The sequence below is a fragment of the Myotis daubentonii genome, chromosome 19, assembly GCF_963259705.1.
Source record: "Myotis daubentonii chromosome 19, mMyoDau2.1, whole genome shotgun sequence".
NCBI lineage: Eukaryota > Metazoa > Chordata > Mammalia > Chiroptera > Vespertilionidae > Myotis > Myotis daubentonii.
In genome coordinates this window covers 2037956-2052986 of record NC_081858.1, presented here as the reverse complement: position 1 = coordinate 2052986, position 15031 = coordinate 2037956, and the positions used below count along the sequence as shown (strand labels likewise).

General features: G+C 49.7%; 1 protein-coding gene across 1 annotated transcript in view; it reads right to left on the bottom strand.

The window, feature by feature from the left end:
- TECTA (tectorin alpha) overlaps positions 1–15031 on the bottom strand; it is a 114727-nt gene that overhangs the window by 81287 nt on the left and 18409 nt on the right. Inside the window, exons 7-9 of the mRNA XM_059676794.1 lie at positions 9208–9778; positions 6268–6860; positions 4317–4890 (exon numbers count right to left, since the gene is read on the bottom strand). Coding sequence (XP_059532777.1) covers positions 4317–4890; positions 6268–6860; positions 9208–9778 — 1738 coding nt within the window. The remainder of the gene's footprint in view (positions 1–4316; positions 4891–6267; positions 6861–9207; positions 9779–15031) is intronic.

The following is a 15031-nucleotide window of genomic DNA, read 5'->3' as shown; positions in this document are numbered from 1 at the left end:
TGTGTATCTATATTGATAAGAGAGACAGATGCCTGAGACAAGTAGACGGATGGATGGATGAAGGGCAGACAAAGAGAAGGAGAGAGGGATGGAGCTGGAAACCATCCATTGGTAACCATGGCTACCGGCTGACACACACGGAAACATGAAGGGTGCGATGACATGCAGGATACTTGCATGGTCTTCAGTGTCTCTTCACAGATTGCTCATGATTTGCAAGAGAAAAGGCATAATGACCACAGAGTAGAGACATTTGACAACACCAGGGTATCCATCAGCTGATCACCCACGAGAGCAATAGAGTGCGCCCCTGGTGGAGGTGATGCTGGGAGACAACGCACACGCTCGCTGCAGGAGTCTGGTGGGGATCACGGCAGAACCTCATCATGAGAAAATACCAAGCCCAGCTGGGGGCCATTCCGCTTTTAAAAGGGGGAGGCTGTGTTCTTTAAAAGTGACGATGTCAGGAAAGGCAAATAAAGCCAGGGATTGTCCAGCTGGACGGAAACGAAAGGGACAGGAACGCGACGTCGGTCCCGGACTGGGTCTGCACGGAGGGGATAAAAAAGCTTAAAGGACATGACTGCACCACTTTTAAAAAGGAAACGTGGGTGTTAAAATATGACATCAATTTTAACTTCCCTAACTGTGATTCTGTAAATGAGGTTCATTATTGTAAGGAAATAACACTAAATTATTTAGGACAAAAGGGCATGATGAGCTCATTCTATGAAGCCAGCATCACCCTAATACCAAAACCAGGGAAAGACAACACAATGAAAGAGAATTACAGGCCAATATCCCTCATGAACATATATGCCAAAATCCTCAACAAAATCTTAGCAAATTGGATCCAGCAGTACATCAGAAAGATCATACATCATGACCAAGTAGGATTTATCCCAGGGATGCAAGGATGGTACAATATCCGCAAATCAATAAACGTGATACATCACATAAACAAATTGAAAGAAAAAAACCACATGGTCATATCAATTGATGCAGAAAAAGCATTTGACAAAATTCAACACCCATTTTTGATAAAAACTCTCAGCAAGGTGGGAGTAGAAGGATCATACCTCAACATAATAAAAGCCATATATGACAGGCCCACAGCCAACATCATACTCAATGGACAAAAACTAACACCATTTCCCCTAAGGACAGGAACAAGACAGGGATGCCCACTCTCACCACTCCTGTTCAACATAGTACTGGAAGTATTAGCCATTGCAATTAGACAAGAAGAAGAAATAAAAGGCATCCAAATTGGAAAAGAGGAAGTAAAACTGTCCTTATTTGCAGACGACATGATATTATACATACAAAACCCTAGAGACTCCATCAAAAAACTACTAGACTTAATACACGAATTTGGCAATGTAGCAGGATACAAAATTAACCCCAAGAAATCTGAGGCATTTCTATACACCAATAGTGAACTTTCAGAAAGAGAGATTATAAAAACTATCCCATTTGCCATCGCACCAAAAAAATTAAGCTACCTAGGAATAAACTTTACTAAAGAGGTAAAAGACCTCCACTCAGAAAACTACAGGACGTTGAAAAAAGAGATAGAGGAAGACATAAACAGATGGAAGAACATACCGTGTTCATGGATTGGTAGAATCAACATCCTTAAAATGTCCATACTACCCAAAGCAATCTATAAATTCAATGCACTTCCCATTAAAATACCAACGACATATTTCACAGACCTAGAACGAACTCTCCAAAAATTCATCTGAAAAAAAAAGGCCCCGAATAGCTGCAGCGATCCTGAGAAAGAAGCACAAAGTAGGTGGGATCTCAACACCAGATATCAAGCTGTATTACAAAGCCACTGTCCTCAAAACTGCCTGGTACTGGCACAAGAACAGACATATAGATCAATGGAATAGAATAGAGAACCCAGAAATCGACGTGAACCAATATTTGACAAAGGAGGCAAGAACATACAATGGAGCCAAGATAGTCTCTTCAATAAATGGTGCTGGGAAAATTGGACAGATATATGCAAGAAAATGAAACTAGACCACCAACTTACACCATACACAAAAATAAACTCAAAATGGATAAAGGACTTAAATGTACGACAGGAAACCATAAAAATTCTAGAAGAATCCAAAGGCAACAAAATCTCAGACATATGCCAAAGCAATTTCTTCACTGATACAGCTCCTAGGGCACTTGAAACTAAAGAGAAGATGAACAAATGGGACTACATCAAAATAAAAAGCTTCTGCACAGCAAAAGAAACCATCAACAAAACAACAAGAAAGCCCACTGCATGGGAAAACATATTTGCCAATGTCATATCTGATAAGGGCCTAATCTCCAAAATTTATAGGGAACTCATACAACTTAACAAAAGGAAGATAAACAATCCAATCAAAAAAAGGGCAAAAGACCTAAATAGACACCTTTCCAAAGAGGACATTCAGAAAGCCAAGAGACATATGAAAACATGCTCAAAGTCACTAATCATCCGAGAGATGCAAATCAAAACAACAATGAGGTACCATCTCACACCTGTCAGACTGGCTATCATCAACAAATCAACAAACGACAAGTGCTGGAGAGGATGTGGAGAAAAAGGAACACTCGTGCATTGCTGGTGGGAATGCAGACTGGTGCAGCCACTATGGAAGACAGTATGGAGTTTCCTCAAAAAACTACAAATGGAACTCCCATTTGACCCTGTGATCCCTCTTTGAGGAATATATCCCAAGAAACCAGAAACACCAATCAGAAAGGATATATGCACCCCTATGTTCATAGCAGCACAATTCACCATAGCTAAGATCTGGAAACAGCCTAAGTGCCCATCAGTAGATGAATGGATTAGAAAACGGTGGTACATCTACACGATGGAATACTATGCTGCTGTAAAAAGGAAGGAACTCTTACCATTTGCAACAGCATGGATGGAACTGGAGAGCATTATGCTAAGTGAAATAAGCCAGTCAATGAAGGAAAAATACCACATGATCTCACTCATTCATGGATAATAAAGACCATTATAAACTTATGAACAATAATAGATACAGAGGCAGAGCTGCCTCAAACAAATTGTCAAACTGCAGCAGGTAAGGCCGGGGAGGGTTGGGGGGCAGGAGGGAAGGGGGTAAGAGATCAACCGAAGGACTTGTATGCATGCATATAAGCATAACCAATGGACATAAGACACTGGGGGGTAGGGGAGGCCAGGGGATTGTCAAGGGCGGGGGGGAAAAAGGACACATATGTAATACCCTTTGTAATACTTTAAGCAATAAAATAAAATAAAATTAAAATTAAAAAAAGGGCATGATGCATGCAACTTATTTTCAAGTGGAGAGAGAGTAAGAGAGAATGAAAAGCAAATGGAGCAAAATACTAACACTAGGTTAGTCTGGTTTAAGGTATATACATATCCTTGCAACTTTTCTGTAATTGAGGTTATTTCAAAATAAAATATTTAAAAATAAACAAGCCTAGGTAGGAAGAAATAAAATGGAAAGAAATAAAGAAACGTAGAGGATGGGATCTTAACGGTGGCGTTGGTTCTGGTTCAGGGCCCAGCTTTTTGGTGAGAAAGGGGTGGGTGCTCCAGGCCGGGGTCCCCCTCCCAGGCACCCCTCCTGTTTTCCCTGTGACTCCTCCCAGTGGCTCCCGCAGAACCAAGAGTGTCTGATGTCAGGTGATCCCAGCCATTGTTCTAACTGAGACCATTCCTGCCACGGCCTGCGGAGAAGGGTCAGAGACCTGGGGACCAGCAAGGTGAGATTCTCCAAGGAGCCACTGCCAAGCGTGCCCCAGGGAACAGCGCGATCTCTACTCCGAAAAAGCACCCCGACTGGCCACCTGCTATGGCAACACCTGGACCTTCTTTGCCAAGAGCGAAGGCACCATGCGAACCATCACAAAGCGCCCCCGTCCTCGGCCATGATGTGTGCTCTGCCAGATAAAACCGCCAGCCAAAAGGGGGCTAATTGTGCCCTGGCCGGTTTGGCTCAATGGATAGAGCGTCCGCCTGCAGACCAAAGGGTCCCGGGTTCGATTCCAATCAAGGGCACGTACCTCAGTTGCAGGCTCCTCCCCGGCCCAGGCCCTGGTTGGGGTCCCTGCAGGAGGCAACCAATTGATGCCGCCAATATTTCCCTCTCTCGTCCCCTCTCTGAAAATCTGTTGGTGAATGGCTCGCAGTGAAGAGCTCGAACCCTTGGTTTCTGAGTGGGGAAGGTGCTCAGGGATCAGGTGGGCCTGGAGCTCCCTCGGCAGGAAGGAGCCCGGGAGAGCCCCGCGCCCCCCGCCCCCGCCCCGCGCCCACTTACGGCAGAAGTCGTAGGTGCGCCAGGGCCCCACCTCCACGTCGGCGTTCTTGCAGGCACCAGCATAGCGGGCCACGGCGTCGCAGAGCTCGGACAGGTTGCCGCCGCTCTGGCAGAGGCGGAAGAGGCAGGTGCGGTAGTAGGCGGTGGCGTTGACCACGCCGTGGCACTCCAGGAACGAGCTGTTGGACGGGTCGTTGATGACGCCGCAGCGCGCGCGGCTGCGGTAGAGCTTGAGCAGCTCCGAGTCGTTGCCGCAGGCCTTGAGCAGGTCCCCGCACTCGCCGTTGCAGATCTCCTCGAAGGTGGTCCAGCTCTCCAGGAACACGGCCAGGTTGTCCGTGCACTTGCCGTTGGGGAGGCAGAACTCGTCGCTGGCGTTGGCGTTGAAGAAGCCGCACAGGCCGCCGGTGCAGTTGAAGTAGACGGTGGACAGGCGCACGTACAGCAGCCCCGAGGCCCAGTACTGCACGCTCACCACGCCCTTGGACTCCACCGTCGTGCTGTTCTGGGTCCGGTGAACCTCCAGCTTCCCCGAGAGGTGGAAGAAAGGCAGTTCCACCTCCTGGCCGTTCACCTGCAAGAGCAGGCCCCGCGGTCAGTGCCGGCGCAGGGGCCAGAGGCCGCGCGGGACCAGCCGGCCCTGCAGGAGCCGCAGACAGGCAGCTGGACCCACAGAGGTCATTGCCTTTGTGGCTGGACCCTCTGACGCAGCACAGTCGCTGTGTGTGTCCTTAGGGACGGACGCTCAGCTGGCCCCAAACCAAAGGGAAATGGGCGCAGGTGTCCTCCCCGCGCGCGGCTTCCGCCAGCGCCTTTCCACAGACAGAGCCCCTTCCCCTTTGGGCCTGGCTTTGCCTGCCCCCCCCCCCCCCGCATGTGGTGCGTGTCTCATTATCTTGCTGTCCATCCACCTGTCTGTTCTTTTAGTAAATGAGTCCCTGCAGTGTCAGTAGGGATGAAACACAGTCCTTTTCGTCTGGGGTGTGTTTTATGTCCTGTGCTGTGCTGCTTCCACTTTTGTTTCCTAAATAAAACTTCATGTGATGTTAAGAAATGCATGTCGGACTGGGAGGAGGGAGCCGCTCCCCCACCCCTCCTGTCACTCCAGCTCAACCACTACGTACCTGTGAGGCCCCATTTCTGAGGTAGCCTGTTGGGATCTTTATGTAGAAAAGAGGAGCTGCACTAGATTATTCCTACAATTCCTCCTAGAACTAATCATCTGTAAGTATAGATGCCTAATCCTGGGTGTTTTAGACCAGGTCTGAGGGGCAAGAGGTGCCGTGGTGGGCACCCTTTGCCTCACCCCATATAGATTCCTGTTGTAGGCAGGAGAGTGAGTATAGGACAGGGCCTGCCTGGGCTTGACTCTTGTGTGTCCCTGAGGAAGTTACTAAACCTCTCTGTGCCTCAGTTTTCTCATCTGTAAAATGAGGATAATAAAATATACTTGATAGGATTAAATGTGATACTGCTGCCTGGCTCGCATGACTCAGTGATTGAGCATCCACCTGTGAACCAGGTCACAGTGTGATTTTCTGTCATGGCACGTGTCTGGGTTGCAGTATCGATCCCCAGTGGGGGCCTACAGGAGGCAGCTGATCAATGATTCTTATCATCATTGATGTTTCTTTTTCTCTCTCCCTTCTCCCTTCCTCCCTGAAATAAACATATTTAAGATAAATAAATGTGATAGTAGTTAGAACAGTGCTTGGCGCATCAGACAGGGCCTGTGCATGTTGGCTATCCCGAAGCGCTGGTCCTGCTACACCTGTCCGGTTCCCTCCGTTTCCCACCTAGTGGGCTCTTACTCGGTGCCCGTAGTTAGACAATGTTTGCATTTTTGGAGTCACTGACTGTCTAGATCCACTCCCGGTCGGAGGCACAGGCAAACCCAAAGGACACACTCAGCCTGTGACTCTGGGAAGCCCTCGGGCAGCAGGGGTCTCACCTTGACTTCCGAGGCCCCGACCCCTCCGATCTTGACCTCCTGGTTGGCCACCAGGATCCGGAGGCCTCGCAGTGCGGCAGGCCCTGCGTCCGGCTTCTTCTTGTTGATGTCGATCTCCAGGTGCTCGGGCTGCTCGGGGCAGGTCCGGAGGACTGTGTAGGAGAACTCGGCGGGGAAGGCGAAGGCGGCGCCGTCGAAGGTGTGCAGCACCTGGCTCTGGCTGAGCAGGCACACGGTCTCACGCCGGGGGAAGCAGCCGCGGTGGCCCTGCTCCACGGTGCACACCTCGTCGGCCCGGCAGGTCCGGTTGAAGCAGTACACGTCGCCGCCCTCCTCGCACAGGCACTGCACCGTGCAGTTGGCCGTGGCCCAGAAGAACTCCCCCAGAGTGTAGTAGCGGCCATCAAAGTCGCAGCCGCACTCGTGCAGCGGGACACACTGGCTGGCACTGAGGACGAAGCCATCGTTGCACTCACAGCCCTCTGTGCAGGGCGTGGCGCAGGTCTGCGAGGCCGTGAGGTCTGCGCACGTGTCCGGGCAGCTGCTGGTGCACACAGAGTAGTGGCTGAAGCTGGGGCACTGCACTGTGGATACTGGTGTGGGGAAAGAAGAAAGTAGGACAGCAAGGTCAGTGACCTGGGGGATGAAGCTGGGAGCCACATGCATGCACGGGGGCCATAGGAGTCACATGCCCCGGAGCCTGGAGGAAAGCACTCCTCCCACTTCACTCCCAGAATGAGGGCTGAGTAGGAAGAGAAGCTGGAGGCTGTGTCTGTGGAAACAAACTTAGCTGCTTCCCTAGTAGTAACCATGGAGCCTGGAGACACACTTGTGGACTTTGGCTCTCATCCCACCATCTTGACCGAAATTAAACAGCAGGTTTCCATCCTAACCAGACTGTAGATTATTCAACATAGATTTGTTGTTTGGTGACCTACAACCATTAAGCTATTTTAAGATCTTCAACTGATGGTCATATAAGTTGTTCTGATTTTAAAGGGCATGGCCCATTCTTAGGAGGAAATACACTCAACTTGTAGGAGAAATGAAAAAAAGTAACTATTAGAGAAGTAATTTGAAAACATCAAATTCCTAACAGAGACCAAAGAAGACTGGGAGCATGGATCCTCTGGCACACGGGAAATAAGGAAGCGCCTGGCGATCTGCACAGACTTGTGTCTGGGCTGCAACTAGGACCAGTGCCGTCTGATGGCCCCTCTGGCCTTAGAGACGGTCCATTCTCACTTTAAGGACATCAGAGTCTATGTAAACTTCTGGATTGGGTTGATTCCAATAGGCAGGGGCTCAAGGGCCTGATAAACTAGCTCCTTAATTCAATATGATTCATCCCCCGCTGACCTTAGAGAGAGGGAGACGGAGGGAAGGGGGAGAGAGAGAAAAGAAGAAGAAGAAGAAGAAGAAGAAGAAGAAGAAGAAGAAGAAGAAGAAGAAGAAGAAGAAGAAGAAGAAGAAGAAGAAGGAGGAGGAGGAGAAGAAGGAGAAGAAGGAGAAGAAGGAGAAGAAGGAGAAGAAGGAGAAGAAGAAAGAGAGAGAGAGAGAGAGAGAGAGAGAGAGAGAGAGAGAGAGAGAGGTGGAAAGTAGTATCACTGGACAAAATAGTCATTCTAGGCAAGAATTTGGTTGGCAGTTTGGATGTTCTTGGACTATAAAAGGATCAAAGAAACGCCAAATTCAATTTAAGTTTAATCAGAACTTGGATGCTCCAGACATAATAGACTGGCCAGTCTAAGGAAAAGTAGTACACTCTGTCTTAGTGGTGTGACCGGTACTCAGAGAAATGAATGATACATGGTGATGGACGTGAATTCAACCTCTACTGGTGGAATGAAAATTTCACTCTGGCCTTGGAACTTACATTTTTAAATCTTCTCACCTCCGTAGCAGTCTCAAATGCATGGATTAGAATTTCCTGTTTCCTCATATGGAGAAAACCAAGGACCAGGAAAGAAACAAAATTCCGAGTGGCTTGTCTCTGTTTTCTTGTTCTAAAAGTTTGCATAACTAGGAAAGAAGGCGGGGCTTAAGTGGGCCAGAAGGAAAGAAAAACGAGATAACTAAATGGTACAAAATGCTTCATCCAAAAGGGTGACTCAAAGGAAACCGCTTCCCCATGCTGCTGGGCTCGGCTTACAGGGGCATTTCAGCAAAAGGGCTGCTCCCTGGCCTGCCTGCTTCCCACTGGCACCGCCTCCTCCACCACCAGCAGCAGGCCAGCTGTGAGTGAGCGAGGGACACCGAACTGAAGGGGCTGAGCGTGGGGGGAGCGAGCCAGGGACAAGGCTGCTGTTGGTCCTGTGGGACGTGCGTCACTGACCAAAGGCTGGTTTGACCGCACGGCCGATGTCTGCATTTACTCGGCAGCCACCTGCACCTCTGAAAGCCCCTCCTGCTGGACTCTGAGACATCCCCCCACTGCAGGGCCTTCCCCCCAAGCATTCCTGCCACGCCTTCCACGTTCCAGACCATTTAGGCTCATCAGTAGTTTCTGGCGATCGTATCAGGCGGGGTACACGTAAAGATCCTTTTACGCTTCGTCCTTTCTTTTGTTTTGTTTTGTTAATCCTCACCTGAGGATATTTTTCCAATGAATTTTAGGGAGAGTGGAAGAGAGAGGGAAAGACAGAGAGAAACATCGATGTGAGAGAAACACATTGATTGGTTCCTCTTGCATGTGCCCTGACCAGGATCTGGGCCGGGGAGAAGCCTGCAACTGAGGGATGTGCCCTTGACTGGAATCAAACCCGGGACCCTTTGGTCTGCAGGCCGATGCTCTATCCACTGAGCCAGACTGGCCAGGGCCAGTTCATTCTTTATAATTTGTGATATTTCAACCTCACCTCCACTGTTGGACAATCCTAACAAAGAGGTTTCCCAGGAGCCCTCTCCCTGTCCTCCTAGTGGGATGGGACCTCAGCTTACCACACCCAGTCTGGAGGCGCCAGTCTCCGATCGGAATGCCAAGGGCTTGGCACACGAGGGCATAGGCCTGGATGGCTTGGCAGAGGAGAGTCCCGTTGTCCCTCACGCTGCACAGGTCATACACGCAGCTGTGCACGAAGGCCGTGGGGTCCACCACGGTGCCGCACTCCCACAGGGGCCCATCCGTCTTGTTGAGGAAGCCGCAGTAGTCGGGGCCGAAGTACAGGGCCTCGGTGGCCGTGTCGCACTGGGTGCAGTTGTCCACGCAGCCCGAGTCGCATAGCCACTCAGCATGGTAGACCCGCCAGCTCTCTCCCAGATCCAGCACAGACATGGCCGGCCTGCCGTCCGGACGGAGGAAGTCGTCCAGCGGGTTCTTGTTGTAGTTCCCACAGAGCCCACACGTGGAGTTTGTGTAGGAGCCCGGGATGGAGATGGAGGCGTAGTGCTGGCCATCAAACGTCACTAAGAGCCCAAAATCTGTCTCCACGGCAGTGGACATGCCGCTCTGGTAGATCTTCACAGCCCCCAAGTCTAAGGTGATGGGCAAAGAAGTCACTAGATCATTCACCTGCCAACAACAATGACAGCAAAAGGCAGGTGAGCCGGGGCCGGGCATTGGTTCCAGCCAGTGTCAGGAAGGGAAGGCAGGTGACTCAGCACCGCAGGGAGCATGATGCCCCACTGCCTGGGCTCTGGGCTGGCCTCCTAGGAAGGTGCAGGCCTGGGGAACCCTCGAGGCCAGGCTGGCGTGGGCCAGCTGAGCACTGGGTGACCCTGAAGCTGTGACAAACGCACATTGCTAGTGCCACTCTGGACTTCTTGGGGTCCAGGTGGTTGTCTCTTCCTACTGGCTCCAGGGCTAGCTAGCTTCAAGTCTCTTCTTGAAAAACTAGTTGCCTCATTTTCCCTCTTTACTCCTCTAAATCCAATCTTTAAATCCTAGCTGAAGTCACTATTTTCCAATCCACCCCTAGTGTACTCAGCACTCCCGGCCCTCCTCCAGCTGGCGGCGTGCTGGAAACTGCTCCCCATGACGCAGTGTCGAGACTGTCCCGGTGTTATTTTCGAGCTGTTTTGCCCTGTCATTTCCTGGTATCAGGATTATTCAACAACAACAAATGTGAGCACTGTGTTAAGAGTTGAGAAATAAGGAATAAAAAAAAGGATTGTCCCTGCCTCTCCCAAGCGCTCAGTCCCCCGGGGAAGAGGGCCAGGGATGGTATTTATAATACATGGTTTGAAGTATGTGTTAATAGGTGATGCAATGGGAGAACAGGACATGAACAAGTAATCCAGCCCGAGGAAGCCATAGAAAGCTTTCCAGTTGGAATCAAGTCTAACCTGGGTCTTTAAAGAGAAACAGAAGTGGCCAAAAGAAGGCTGGGGGCAGGGAATTCTGGGATAAAAGAATAAAGGCAGGTGGGATGGACATCGGGGCGTTACTGGGCTGCAGAGAGAAGGGGTAAACAGAAATGAAGCTGGAGACGGGGGCGTGGCCCATTCACTCAGCACATACCAACTCAGCCTTTTCTGGGTACTAAGCCCTGTCCTAAGAGCTGGGGGTTACCAACAAGTGGAAATCCCTGCATCGCGGAGCTTATATTTCAGTTGAAGAGACCAACAACAAACAAAATAAACAGGAAAAAATATGTAAGTATGTCAGAAAAATGTTCTGCAGGAAATAAAGCAGGGAATGTGGGTCAAAAGTAGTAGGAAAGAGGGTTTCTAATTTCAAATATGGTCATCAGGGAAGACTTCGCCGGGAAAGGGACATCTGAGGTGAGGAAGCAAACCATGCTGTCATCTGGGGTGAAAGTGGCTCATGAAGCGTGGACAGCCAGGTCCTGAGGGGGAGCGTGCAGGGACTCCCAGGGCCTCAGGATCCGGTGTGACAGTAATGGAGAGAGCAAGGCGATGGCCGATAATGCCAAAGAGAGAAGAGCAGCCAGAACAGGCAGAGCCATTCAGCTACTGTGAGGACCTCGGCTTTGAGCAAGATGAAGTTAAGAGGGTGCCTAGAGCAAAGGATCAACGTGATCTGACTTTCATGTTTAGAAAACGGCTCGGGCTTCTGTGCTGGAAACAGGCCTTGGAGTGCCTTTAAAGCCGTGCTTTAAAACCAAACAAAATCCCACAGAAATGAAACCCAAAAATCTTGCATTTCTCTTCTTTAAGGAGAGTCCACAAAGGTTTAGAAAAAGGAAATGACATAGTCAGACTTGCATTTCAGAACGTCCATGCTGGCCAGCATGAAGGACACAACGATGTATGTGAAAATTAGAAGCAGAGCAACCAGGTGGACAACTGCTGCTAGAACCCAGTGATGATGGCGGGTGAGGGTCTAACCTGCGTAATTACACGGAGAAAGAGAGACAGTCACGGGATGCACTCAGCAGGAGCTGGTGGGGTTTTGTAGTGAGGAGTGAGAAATGGGGGGAGACTCAAGAGTGAGGCCCAAAAGTCTGGCTCACTTGAGCAGGTGGCTTGATTAAGTCTCCAACAGGAGAGTGAATTGTCTTCTCTTTCACACTTAACAGGCCTAGAACCTACGGGGCTCACATCCGTGGGCTGAGGTCGAATGGCGAGTCTATGGTGGAACTGACTGTAAGTGCATGTCCGCCTCCCAAGCTGATTTCTGGCAGACAAGGATAAGGGTCTTCTGAACTGTCTAGGAGGTGAGACAACAGACTGTCCAAGATCACTCCCAAGAGTTACCATGGCACTATCACGTGCAATTCTCTGTCTCTATACTTAAGGGGGGAAAGAGACAAGAAAAATATACTCAAGAAATAAGTTGTCCAGAGATCAAAGATGGCAGCAGAGTAGGTGGCAGCTACACTCACTTCCTCCCAGAACCAAACTGGAACTACAACTGAAGTCTAGAGCAATCATCATAAATAACCAACTGAACAGAAGTCTCATAACCAAGGGTGTACAGAAGAAGCCACATCGAGACAGTAGGAAAGGTGGCAACACATGAAGGGCTGGCCCCGCTCCCACGGGCAATGGCTGAGATTCTGAGGGGCATCTCAGGTGCAAAGGTTCCCTCTAAGGAATGTGGGTTGCAATCTGATGCCAGGCTCCCCAGCCCAGAGCCCCAGAGCTGGGGTGAGGCACCCACATAACATCTGGCTGTGAAAAGCAGCAGGGGCCTGTCTGCCAGGGAGAGAGGGGAGTCTGCTAGAGACACAGGCACCCTTTTAAAGGGCCAGTGCACAAATCTCGTCTGCAGCCACTCACCTTGGGCTCAGGGAGAAGCAGACTAGAGTCTTGTGAAGAAAGACTGTGGATTGTGGCTCTGGGGAGAGAGCTGAAGGGACGGCCACCAAGATCCCAGTGCTGAGTCCCTCTCCCACACCACAGACACCAACTCTCTTGGGTGGAGCACTCCCCTCCTTGCAGCATCAGCCGACAGAGGGTGTGCCCTGCTGAGGAGTCAGTTGCCTGGGCCCAGGTGTAGAGATCAGGACATATTCAAGGGGTGTCAGTTGAGAGTACTGTGGCTTTGGGGTGGTGGACTTTCTCTTCATTTTCCTGTGAAACTGACTGGCACCTGCCTTTCATAGGAGATCTGCTATCCCCACCCTCCCGACTCCTGGTCACCACACCCTGCTGAGCATGGGTTGCCCAAGAGGTCTGTACAAATCCAAGACAGACTGAGTTGTGTGGCTGTGGGGCAAGGGCCACCCCCACCTTTCCCCAAGCCTCATCTGCACCTCACCCTCTGAAAAGATCCACTAGCCCAGTGATCGGCAAACTGCAGCTTGCAAGCCACATGCGGCTCTTTGGCCCCTTGAGTGTGGCTCTTCCACAAAATACTGACTTCTGCTCATGGGCCACGAAGTTTCAATCGCACTGTACATGCGTGCCCGCACGTGGTATTTTGTGGAAGAGCCACACTCAAGGGGCCAAAGAGCGGCATGTGGCTCGAGAGCAGCGGTTTGCCGACCACTGCACTAACTCCCCCTTCATGCTTCCTGGTGGCACTGTCCTACCAGCCTAGGACTCCTGGGAGAATCCGGGACAGACTGAGCTAAGTGACTCTAGGATGGAGGCCATCATATTTCCTTGCTTCACCTGACTCATGCAGAGCCTCCCTTCTCATGGCTAAACCTCGGTCTGTTTGGGCCTGATAAACTCTGTTGGCATCACCCTGATGACTCCCTGAGATCCTGCCCCAGCACAAAGGTCTGTGGGCACATGGCAGGCAGCAGCTGGACTTGGTGCATCCTGGGACTTTGGCTGAGTGGCCTCAGACCCAGCCCTGGCACTGAGTTTGCGACTGTATCCATTTGGTGAACATTACTCACCCCTGTCTGGTGACTCACTGAGAGCCTGCACTATGCAACTCGAATTTCACCAGAAGTTCTTTCAGTGACCGAGACAGACAGGTAGCCGGCAAGCAAAGGCAGTGTAGGTAGATCTCGCGGAGTTTGGGACTTTTGCTGATCTGCCCACGTGCTCAGTGCTGGTGGAACCAACCTGGATGTGCAGTTTGGTCATTCCCACACACACCAAGGCCCGGCAGAGGCAGCCACAAAGTGTAAATAGCTCTGTAGCTCCAAACTGGTTTTCCAGGACTAGACACAGGCAGTGACTGACATGACCACCAAAGTCCCTCCCAAAGGCCAGTGGCCAGCTTCAGACAACATCAAAGTAGAATCCAATTAGTTTCATAGGTGGGATAGCCAAAGGGAGATCTTGACAGGCATCAGACCGTGCTGAGGTGAATTCTGCTTCCTGTCGTGAGCACCTGCTCGACAGCTCCTTCACTGTGGTTGGGGTCAGTCCTCACAGTCAACCAGCCCAAGTTTACTCCACATGCGAACAGGCCAATAGAAATGAAGACTCAATAACAACACGAGGGCTCACATAACTCACACAAGAGGCGTTTCTAGAGCACCAGGCTTAGATGATCAAGGGGACTGCACTGTTGGGTCCCATAAGACATCTACTACATAAGGCCACACTATCAAGAGAGGGAGAGATAGCAGATCTACCTCGTATACAGTAAGAAAAACACACAGAAAGGCAGCCAAAGCAGGGAGACAAAGAAACATGTCAAAAAGGAAAGGCAGGATAAATCTCAAAAAAGAAAAAAAAAAAGCTAAATGAAATAGAGGTAAGCAATTTGCCAGACAAAGATTTAAAAAAAAATGGTTATAAGGATGTTCAAAGAACTTAGTGAGAATTTCAACAGCATGAAAAAGGACATAGAAATCATGGAAAACAACCAGTCAGAAATGAAGAATACAATATTTGAAATAAAGAATACACTAGAAAGAATAAAGAATAGGTTGGATGAAGCAGAGGACTGAATCAGTGATTTGGAACACAACAAGAGAGAAGAAAACACAAAATCAGAGCAGCAAAAGAAAAAAGATTTAAAAAGTATGAGGATAGGTTAAAAGGGAACTTTGGGACAACATGAAATGTAACAACATTCACATCATAGGAGTATCAGAAGGAGAAAAACAGGAGTAAGGGTTAGAGAACCTGTTAAAAGAAATGGCAGAAAACTTCCCTAACCTGGTGAAGGAAAAATTCATACCAGTTCAAGAGGTACAGGTAACCAAAAGAGATGAACCCAAAACACATACACCAAGACACATCATAATTGAAATGGCAAAGATTAAAGAGAGAGAGAATCATAAAGGCAGCAAGAGAGAAACAGTCAGTTACCTATAAGGGAGCTCCCATAAGACTATCAGATGATTTCTCAGCAGAAACACTTCAGGACAGAAGAGATTGGTATGAAGTACTCAGAGTAATGAAAAGCAAGGACTTGAATCCAAGACTACTCTATCCAGCAAGGCTATTA